Below are 9,715 nucleotides of genomic sequence, written 5' to 3'. Positions count from 1 at the left end.
GTCACGCCCCTCCACCTCCACAGTCCGCAGCAACCATCTCTCAACGTCATCTCAAACACCTACACTAAAACCCCCCTCAAAAGCTCTCCCTCCTCTCAACGCGGCGTAAGCTCGAAAAGCTCACTCGCGCAATGGAGTCAATAGCGAGGATCTCGAGTCTCATGGAGACCGGTACGTCTCTCTATTGACCGCTTCATCTGTCGCTAAACTGACTGATCATCCAGCGAGGGAGCTCACCCTCGATGCTGCCCAGGCGACGCGCGGTGCGCGCACGAGCTCAAGACCTTTGGATCGAAACCAGATGAGGAAGTTATTGGATAGTAGGAACGAGCGCGAGGTTCTCGAGGGTCTACGGCGTGTTATGGCGGTGCGTTGTGTTGATCTCTCGACAGTGTATCCTGGCGCTAATAGTGATGAGGTAGATGATGTACCGAAACCACAAGACACTACCGTTCTTCTCTTCTGTCGTCAAGAATGTCGCCTCACCGAATATTGAGATCAAGAAGCTTGTCTACATATACCTCATCCACCATGCCGAACAGGAGCCCGATCTCGCACTCCTCTCCATCAACACTATCCAGAAATCCTTATCCGATCAGAACCCCCAAGTCCGAGCTCTCGCCCTCAAGACCATGTCCGGAATTCGAGTCCCCGTCATCAGCCAGATTGTATCTCTCGCTATCAAGAAGGGCGTCGCCGACATGAGCCCCTACGTGCGGAAAGCAGCTGCCCTTGCGATTCCGAAATGCCATCGATTAGACCCGAGTCAAGCGCCGCAGTTGATCGACTACTTATCGACTTTGCTGGGTGATAAACAATACTATGTTGCTGGAGCTGCCGTGTCAGCTTTCCTCGAGATTTGCCCCGACCGAATAGACCTTGTTCATAAGCATTATCGCACGCTGATCAAACAAGTGGTAGATATGGACGAATGGAGTCAACTGGCTACACTACGACTGATGATGTATTATGCGCGAAAGTGTTTCCCTCGAAGGACAGAGTCGCCAGACGAATCTACCGAAAATTCCCAGGATCAGCAAGTGGACGACTTCTACGGCGAATCGCGACAAGGTAGTCGAAGTCAGGGGTCTTTAGTGCTTGACCCGGATCTGGCATTGCTGCTAAATGGCATCAGACCTTTACTGCAGAGTAGGAATGCTGGTGTTGTTGTCGCTGTCACTCGGTGCTATGTCGACATCGGAACACCCGAGTATGTAAAGCAGGCTATTGGCCCCTTGATCGCCTTGCTTCGTGGAGCTCAGGATATTCAGGAGACTGCTCTGTTCAATATCGTCTCCGTATGTCTTCTCCGGCCAACTGATTTCGTCAAATATGCGAGCCATTTCCTGGTTCGAGCCACCGATACTGCCCCTGTATGGGAGTTGAAGTTGGAAATCCTGACAATTATCTTCCCTCACAGCCCACCACATGTTAAAAGCCTTATTCTGAAGGAGCTCGAGCACTTCTCGCAAGGAACAAACAAAGCATTGGTTCGAGAGGCGGTGCGTGCTATTGGACGCTGCGCCCAGACTGATACCTCTGCAGCTCCTCGATGCTTGAAGTTGCTCCTGGGTCAAATTACTAGCTTGGATGGTACCCTTGCTGCCGAGTCACTGACAGTCATTCGTCACCTGATACAACAGGACGTCCAGGGACATGTTGGGACGGTCGTTCGTCTAGCGAAGAATCTCGACTCTGCAACTGACCCCCAGGCTCGTGCTACAATCATCTGGCTCGTGGGCGAATTCTCGGGTCTGAATGGAGAGGACAACATTGCGCCAGATGTTCTTCGCATCTTGCTCAAGGAGTTTTCTAATGAATCGCCAGTTGCTAAGCAACAGATTCTGCTCTTGGCGGCCAAGGTTTACCTCCACCACCTCAACCGCAAGAGTGAAGCTGAAAAGGAGAGGGACGCTGAGGAGGATCCGCCCATGGATACAGATACTCATCCTATTGTGAGGTTATGGGAATACGTCCTGCTACTTGTGAGATATGATACATCGTTCGATCTCCGTGATCGCGCGAGAATGTATCGATCACTTCTTGCAGTTCCCCAGCTGGCGACGTTGATGCTCCTTGCTGAGAAGCCCGCACCACATGCCCCGAGCCCATCAGAATCTCGAAAGGGATTCCTCCTGGGTTCTTCCACATTGGTGCTTGCAGGTGGCGGTGGTATTCATGGTCTTCGGGGCTACGAACCCTTACCCGACTGGGTTGAGGAAGGAAAGCAGCCTGATCGCCGACTTCGAGAACCTGAAGGCAGTCAAAGTTCTAGGTATGACGTTGAAAGAAGTACGCTACCTGCCAGTGAGAGACTTGACGAGGCGGCCAAGACAGCCATGCCTAGCAAGTCAAATGGCACAGGGGCAGGCACGGGCGAAGCAGTGGGTGCTAAGACTTTGGATGACTGGCTTGCAGAAGAAGAGCAAGAAAGCGAGGAGACTGAGGAAGAGACAGAAGAGGAATCATCGGAGGAAGAAGAAGAGGATGAGGAAGAGGATGATGACGAGGAAGAAGAGACGGACAGCGATGACGATGGAGAAGCCGATAGACTGGTTAAATCCTAATATCGATAGAAAGCATTATCAAGACACGCTCAACTTGGACTCATCCGAGTCTACAAGAACTGATCTAATATCGTCCCAATACCTCGCGCCCTAGTTCAAACAAGACTAAACAACAAATACCCCTTCCTATACCCTATCCTAATCTATTCCATATCCCTCTAAGCAGTCTGGGAGTTTTCAACTTTTCGTTCCTCGCTGGAAGATTCGGCAGGTGTCTCGGCCTCAGTCTTCTTAGTGCGCTGCATAGTGACAGCCATCTGAGGGAAGAAAATTCCAGGATGGAAGGCCGTCAATAGGAAGCCAGTGATGAGAACAAGGGAGCTATCGAGGACGAGGAAGCTAGGCTCATCCTGCATGATATGGTTACCCCAACCACCAGCCATTTCGGCAATTCTACAGTTTCTCGCGTCAGCTGATGTAAGAAGATAGGATAAATGAGGATTCTGCACTAACCGATAAATGCAACGAGTGAGAATGGCAAAATAGGCGCCCGAAACAGCAAAGCCAAACATACGGAACTTCTTATCCTGCCAGACACGCAGCGACTCAGGGGCAGCCTCTGAACTATGGAGGTACTTCTTCACACGCAAGTAGTAATCAGTGCCCATGACTCCAAAGGCGAGGAGCACGATGACTTGGAGGACGACACCGGCGATGATGGTCCTGTTGCCGTTCCTAGCGAGCTCGGGCTGGTTGCGCTTTGCTGCTGCTGCGACACCGCCGCCGATGGCTTGGATGATGAGACACGAGAGGTCGGCGGGAAGGAAGATGCGTGGATACCATCGAGGATTAATTCGTGAGAGGTCTGGGTTGAGTGCGAGGGCGACGTGCTTGAGGGTGAGGTAGATGGCGGCGCAGATGAAGGTCGGGGCGATGATGATGCAGCAGATTTGGGTCTGGAAGGCTGATGACTTCCATGGGTTAGGGTCCATCTGAATACGGCCGATATATCCTGAACTTGTCAGCATTTCATTATTCTTTCTCTTCCTCTCAACGAGTGGTGTTGAGTTGGTAGATCATACCAATAGTCTCGAGCAGTAAGCCTGCTCCAAGAGTCGCAGCATAGGTCCATGTCTTCTTCCAAACACCCAACCCTACAGAGGACAGGAATAGAATCGCAAAACAGATTGTGAAGAAGTAACTGGATCCTTTGTTGGGAACATAACCGAGGACAGTTGCGCTGACGGGACAGAGGGTGGTGATATCGGTGCAGTCGTCGAAACTCGCTGGTCGACGAGCGTATAATTCGTACATTTTGAGGCTATCTCAGTGTAGTACTCTACTCGATATGTAAAGGTGAAGAAATGCCAAGTAAATGAAGAGAGAGCAGTGATTGTCACTGGTATTTGCCTCTTGGTCTGTGTATGATGATGACTTATGGATTCGTTTCAAGCGACCCGCTTGTATGAAAGAATCCTTGTTTCACGAGGAAACACAAGAGAGGACGAAGAGAGAAGAAGAAGGGAAAAGAGAGGAAGAAAAGAGTGACCAAGGTGTAAAGATAGGCCGAATATGATTACGGTACGCGCATACAAGATCCATCGTTGCTGACTCGATCCTTTCATTTTCTCATTGCGACCCAATTCCTCCGGATTTTACGGGACCAACACCCGGACTTCGGGACATTAACCATACCTGAGAGCACTGAAAATACGGAGAGAAAGGTGGTTAATTCATAGGTTAAATTCGAGTGACTAGCTCATCAACAGTTGATGATGCGAATGCCAAGGCCCGGTTATGTCTATTCCCGGGTGCAGATCCGCTTATTTCAACGTTGGAAATGCTTGTTTAGCTCGCGTTTCTCGCTTTTCTCGCGTTGGGCCTCGGGTTCTGCTGCTCGCTTACGGGGCATTTCCACTTCTGGAACGCGTATTACACTTGGCGGCCGACCCTTTTTGCTGCACACAATAGAGATAAGATCTGTAGCGTCGGGTTGAATCTGATCCAATTCTTTTTTTTTTTTTAGTTGCTGTAGGACTTCGGATCGTTTTATGCTACCGATCCGATTCTGAATGTGTAATTGATGTTTCATGATGAGATCTAGCTAGATCTGATGATACCTTACAAGCTTCATCTCCATTGTAACACTGCCTTTTAGCGACTATCACATGTCATGGATTTATTATTCTTTCTTGGTCTATTCTTTTATTCAAGAGCACGGATGAGTTGACAACACCAACCTAACTTATACGAGCCATGCGTCATCACCCCTTTCTTCTAAGCTCACTGTTTTATGACTGCTCCTCCTTACCGCCCAAATATCGGTACACAACAGAAAAGTCCCGTCCCTTGCACTTCTCCTCCTTTTCAGCAGCTTCATAAACTGCAAACGCCGTCTTTGCCAACTCCATTCTCGCACCAGCCTCCTCAGCAGCGACCATAGCCAGTCTCAGATCCTTCTTCATCAGAGATATACCGAATCCTCCTCTGTAATCTCTGTTGGCTGGCGCTGTCTCAACAACACCGGCAACGGGGTTGTTGACCTCACTGGGCCAGCATCGTCCTGTGCTGACATTGATAACACCAGCCAGTTTCTTAGGATCCAGACCCCATTGCATGCCCAGGTTCATGGCTTCTGCTGTAGCGATGTTGTTCAGAGCCAGGAGGTAGTTGTTGGCCAACTTGGCGGATAGACCTGCGCCTTGGTCACCACAATGAAGCACTTTCTTTCCCATGAGGAGAAGGACAGGCTCGAGACGAGGAATGAGATCAGGTGAAGCACCGAGCATAAAGGTCAATGTTCCGGCAGTGGCGCCTACAACACCTCCAGACATGGGCGCATCAACGAATGTGCCTTGCCCAGCAGAAGACACAGTCTTGGCGACCTGGCGGGATGTTGAAGGGTCAATGGTTGAACAATCGATAAACACACGGTCCTTTTTGGGAAGAGATGATGTGATGACGGATTCGTATACACCTTTGACGTGCTGAGGCTCTGGGAGTACAGTGATGATTGTGTCCTAGATGTGTCAGTAAGATAGCTACAAACATGGTCAGCGAGTGGGATGACCTACAGCATCTTTGGAGGCATCGAATGCGCTGGCTGCCAATTCAACTTGAGCCCCCGTCGAAGCAGCCTTCATCTCTGTTTCTAGGCCCTTCATAGATTCAGGGTTGATATCAAAGATGGACACCTTGTCTGACGGTTTCAACTTTGACTGGAGGTTCTTTGCCATTTGATAACCCTATTCTCTGTGTAAGTATTTGACAACCATTCTTTGAAAGGGGATGCGTACCATTTGTCCTAGACCGATGAAGCCGTAGTTGTCTAGTCGTCGTGCCGAACTGGCGAAACCGCGACGAAGCATCAAGCTTCCAAGCCGCGTTGAAGGTCTCATGGTAGCTAAGTATAAGACAATGGATAGTTCAAGTTTACCTGACAAGATCACAACCAACGTCTGACTTGGAACAAGGCTTATAAGATTAAATAAGAAGCTGAACAAGATATAAGAAATAAATCATTACAACAACAAACAAAAAGTCTTGGATCTCACTCAAGGTTGGCGTGTGGGGGAATGGTTACCCGAATCACAGCCGGCCATTGCCGTACTTAGCCAGACCTACCGAGTTTATCTACGGGGGGAGTCTCTCCCTATGACACGACACGATGACCGAGTTGGAGATGGTTAAGAGGGCGGAGGGAGGATGCGGGGAAGCCTGAGCAGGCACCTGAGCTGCGGGGGATGTTCAGGGAGTAAAGACACTAAAACCTGGGGCAAACTCACTACAAGTTTCTCATAACTTGGGAGTTCAGTCTTTCATATTTGCTTCACTTAGACACGATTTATCATATTAGTTTTCATTTTATTTTACTTCAACGTCTTCATACATAATCCTATAGAGTCGACACAGTCAACTCGACCGTCCTCTCTCATATGGACGTTCCTCATCGTGTCCATCTCCATCTCTGTCGTTCCGAAATCCCCATGCAAGCAAACAGAACCAATCAAAGCAAAAGACCCAGTTTCTACCAACTCATCTAGTATTGGTGTCTTCCGGGTCAAAGGGGTATGTGCAAGGGGGAAGTAAGTTTTTGGTAATAAAAGTTGATAAAAAAAGAGGAAGGTCAAGGTTGGTATGGTAAGGTATGGTATAGTGATGTGGTATAGTAAGTAGTAGCAGTAGTAGCAGTAAAGACATCGAAAGGGCGTTGTCTCAACAAGATGCCACTCTCGACATCTCATTACGGCAACAGGGTGAGTGAGTATTGGGTAGTGATTCCGTTAAGACGAGACACAACGACAGAAAACGAAAATGAAGAAACAACCAAAAAATACAATAGCCGCGCCGATCCAATCCAGTCCGCCCGTCCCATATCTCAGCCATGGTTGTGGTGGGATTATTCAGGTCCCTACTAGAAGACCTAGTTTAATTTCCGAAGACATGACATACAATTCATTGCTTAGATAAAGTTCATAAGCCAAGGAACAATCGCGCTGGCATACGTTAGCAAGGGTTCTTCACTATTAGACCATAGATCTTTACTCACCCAACTGCAACTGTGGCACCCAGGCCAAGTAATGCCCGGTTCTTCACCTTCTCTTTCCTTAATTCCGTCTCAGTCTTGGCCTTCTTTGATCTAGGCTGCTCCTCTGGAGTCTTTTCTGTCTCTTCGCCGTCTTTGTCGCCAATGGAAATATCCGCAGCCTTTCGCTTGCTCTTCTTGGCGGAACCTGGGGCCTCATCGACATCTTCTTGTTCCTCATCAGCCTTGGCTTCAGTCTCCTTGGTCTTCTGGACCATCTCCTTGGCTGCTTCCATCATTTGGGCAATCTCCTCGGCGGTTGGAGGCTCGCCGGCTGTGGGCAGAGGAAGCTCAACTTCGGTGATTGTGCGCTTAGTTTCGACACCGTCCTCATCCTTGACGATGTCCTCCTCAACGTGGACCTTGACCTTGGGGTCCTCTTCCCTGGGCTCCAGAACGATAGCTGGCTCAAACTCGGTCGATTGCAGAACAATATCCTCTCGCTTGGTCTCCTCGACCTTGGCCTCGGTCTCAGCCACACCATTCACGAGATCGGTCTTCTCAATAATGGTCTCGACAGTCTCGGCCTTGGCGCGGGTGCTTCGCTTTCGAGGCGAGGCAGGGGCGCGCCTGGTGCTCTTCGTGGGACTAGCAGAACGACGAGATCGAGTGCTTCGAGGAATAGTCGAGGGGGTGGGGGGTGCCAGCACAGGCTGCGACGCCTTGACAGGATCAAACCTGGGAGGGGCGGTAATGCTCTTCTTGGGCGAAGACGAGTCTGGAGTTGTGGTCACGGTAATCTTGGCGGGATCGAGGAGAGCGCGAATCCAAGGAGCAATCTTGTACTCCTCAGCGAGGACGAGAGCCTGCTCCGGGGGAATCCAGATGTTGCCAGCAGTCTCTTCGGGGCTCGTAGTGGGAAGAGACTTGATGTACCTGCGCTCTGCCTCCTCGTCGGATGCCTCAGCGTAAGGGAAGCTCGCCTTGAACATGCCAGTCGCGGAGATGTAACCGTCAAAGCTGCGTCGCATCAAGAAGTAGCTGCTAGGGCTCGACTTGAAGATGCCGGAGACGATGCCCTTGGGAAGGGGGGCTCGGAGATGCGCATAATCAAAAACACCAAGAGCCGCCTGCTCAGTCTCACCAGTGCCGGCCATCTTAGGTGTCAGCTTAGTCTGTCCGAGACGTCTACGCGCGACCAAATCCGTGTCTAGAAACAATTGTAAGCTTGCGATCTCGCGACATTGAAATAGCTTGGGGTTGTTTACAATCCGGAACATCCTCTGTCATGAGAGGATTGTGCTTGGAGGGCAGTGTGCGCTCTTGATGGGATGCCATTTTGTATGATGCTTAGGCGCGGCGCGACCGATTTGGAGTACCTCTAGATCGTCAAAACGAAGCGTAATCGCGACGGGCGGCAGTATGTGCACTCGTATACCGGCGCGCAAATGATAATAAATTAGATAGAAGAGCCTGTGTAAGGATAAAAAGTCGCGTCAGTGATCGATTGCGATGAAAGGTGGTCGTTTTCAGGCGCGGGCTCGACTTCGGCGGGAACGGGCCGTAGTAGATTTGGCTTTGGACGTACCGTGTCAATGCAGGGCTTAATTCATTCAGCGGAAGAAAGTAGCCTTGAAGAACGTCAATGGCGCTTCAGGCAGTAAAATTGATAAGAAGCAGGCAACTCAGACGGTGCCTATGCCGTAGAGATAAGGGGGGAGAAGAAAAGCAAGATGAAGCAGATGAGGGTGGAAAAAGGATCGCGACAAACTCGACGAGCGAGACGAGGGAAGAGCTGAGACGAGACGGGAAACCAGTCGCGCAAATTAGATGCTCGATAGCGTCGAGGATTTAGCAGACGGCCCTGTTGGGCTAAAAGGAGATTAGCGTGATGTCAGAAAGTGGAGAGCTGCGAGATAGATTGGTACTGAGATTTGAGTGGTGAAGCTGTGCAAATTGGAGGTCGCCCGTTAATATTCGATCAAATTACCCCCATTTTACCGTGCACCTGACTTAGCGCTATTACCCGATGAGTTCCCCCTGCCAGCGAAGCAACAGTACGTACCAACGAACTACCCTTCTTCACGTCCCTCTTTTTTTTTACCGGCAGATCTAGTCGCCGATATTCGTTTAATTTGATTATTTCTTTATTTGTTGAGCCAAGCAAGTAACGGCGGCAAGGGCTACATGATTTACAGTCTAGCTTATCAGTCGCGTATCATCGCTTCTACTGTAACCGTACAGTCCATGATGTCGTCTTCGATTTCTGCTACTGTTACTAGCCAGGAGTGCACGTGGGGAAACTCTGTTCTAGAGTCAGCCAGCAATTCTTCTGCCGCCCCTAGCAACCAGCCCAACAGGTCCAGCGCCAACCAAAGTCGTCGATCTTCAGGGTGAACCACACCCCCAACAAGTCCCTAGGGTCCCCCTGGACCTCGCTGTGCCCGGCGCGCGCGAACAGGCGACTGTTCTTTTTCAGAACGCGGGGAAATGCGCATGGGTTCGGGTTGTGGTTTTCAGATTTGCGATTGTGGTTGCGGCGTCATGAGACGGGATTCAGATGGAAGCGAAACAAGCAAGACACGACATGCATGGGGCTGGAAGAGCTAACCTGGTGAGGTCACTGAAGAAGAGACTGTCTAATGGATGGGTGTGACCTCTGTAGTCTCACTCGTTTCTGCTG

The 9,715-nt window shown here is 50.2% G+C and overlaps 4 protein-coding genes across 6 annotated transcripts; 1 reads left to right on the top strand and 3 right to left on the bottom strand.

The window, feature by feature from the left end:
- The first annotated feature begins 17 nt into the window (after positions 1-17).
- Positions 18-3,763, top strand: FOIG_08238 (uncharacterized protein). Its single transcript, XM_031208203.1, has 3 exons — positions 18-171; positions 225-367; positions 423-3,763. The coding sequence occupies exons 1-3, from the start codon at positions 132-134 to the stop codon at positions 2,565-2,567; spliced, it is 2,328 nt and encodes a 775-aa protein (XP_031062337.1). The 5' UTR covers positions 18-131; the 3' UTR covers positions 2,568-3,763.
- Positions 2,553-4,281, bottom strand: FOIG_08237 (uncharacterized protein). The gene is made up of 3 exons (XM_031208202.1): positions 3,590-4,281; positions 3,021-3,519; positions 2,553-2,960 (listed from the first exon to the last, which is right to left on the bottom strand). Exons 1-3 carry the CDS (start codon positions 3,819-3,821, stop codon positions 2,726-2,728), a joined length of 966 nt encoding a protein of 321 aa, XP_031062336.1. The 5' UTR covers positions 3,822-4,281; the 3' UTR covers positions 2,553-2,725.
- Positions 4,282-4,610: 329 nt separating this feature from the next.
- Positions 4,611-6,134, bottom strand: FOIG_08236 (3-hydroxyisobutyrate dehydrogenase). Of its 2 annotated transcripts, XM_031208200.1 has the most exons (3): positions 5,804-6,134; positions 5,582-5,752; positions 4,611-5,527 (listed from the first exon to the last, which is right to left on the bottom strand). In XM_031208200.1, exons 1-3 carry the CDS (start codon positions 5,903-5,905, stop codon positions 4,799-4,801), a joined length of 1,002 nt encoding a protein of 333 aa, XP_031062334.1. In that variant the 5' UTR covers positions 5,906-6,134; the 3' UTR covers positions 4,611-4,798. The 2 variants fall into 2 exon arrangements, with proteins under 2 accessions (XP_031062334.1, XP_031062335.1); XM_031208201.1 differs by having other exon boundaries at positions 5,582-6,134.
- A 198-nt stretch (positions 6,135-6,332) lies between these two features.
- Positions 6,333-8,849, bottom strand: FOIG_08235 (uncharacterized protein). 2 transcript variants are annotated; one of them, XM_031208199.1, is made up of 4 exons: positions 8,621-8,849; positions 8,301-8,505; positions 7,057-8,242; positions 6,333-7,003 (listed from the first exon to the last, which is right to left on the bottom strand). In XM_031208199.1, exons 2-4 carry the CDS (start codon positions 8,368-8,370, stop codon positions 6,970-6,972), a joined length of 1,290 nt encoding a protein of 429 aa, XP_031062333.1. In that variant the 5' UTR covers positions 8,371-8,505; positions 8,621-8,849; the 3' UTR covers positions 6,333-6,969. The 2 variants fall into 2 exon arrangements, with proteins under 2 accessions (XP_031062333.1, XP_031062332.1); XM_031208198.1 differs by having other exon boundaries at positions 8,301-8,849.
- Positions 8,850-9,715: the final 866 nt, after the last annotated feature.

Source organism: Fusarium odoratissimum (genome assembly GCF_000260195.1).
Source record: "Fusarium odoratissimum NRRL 54006 unplaced genomic scaffold supercont1.12, whole genome shotgun sequence".
NCBI lineage: Eukaryota > Fungi > Ascomycota > Sordariomycetes > Hypocreales > Nectriaceae > Fusarium > Fusarium odoratissimum.
This window is presented reverse-complemented; position numbering and strand designations above follow the sequence as displayed.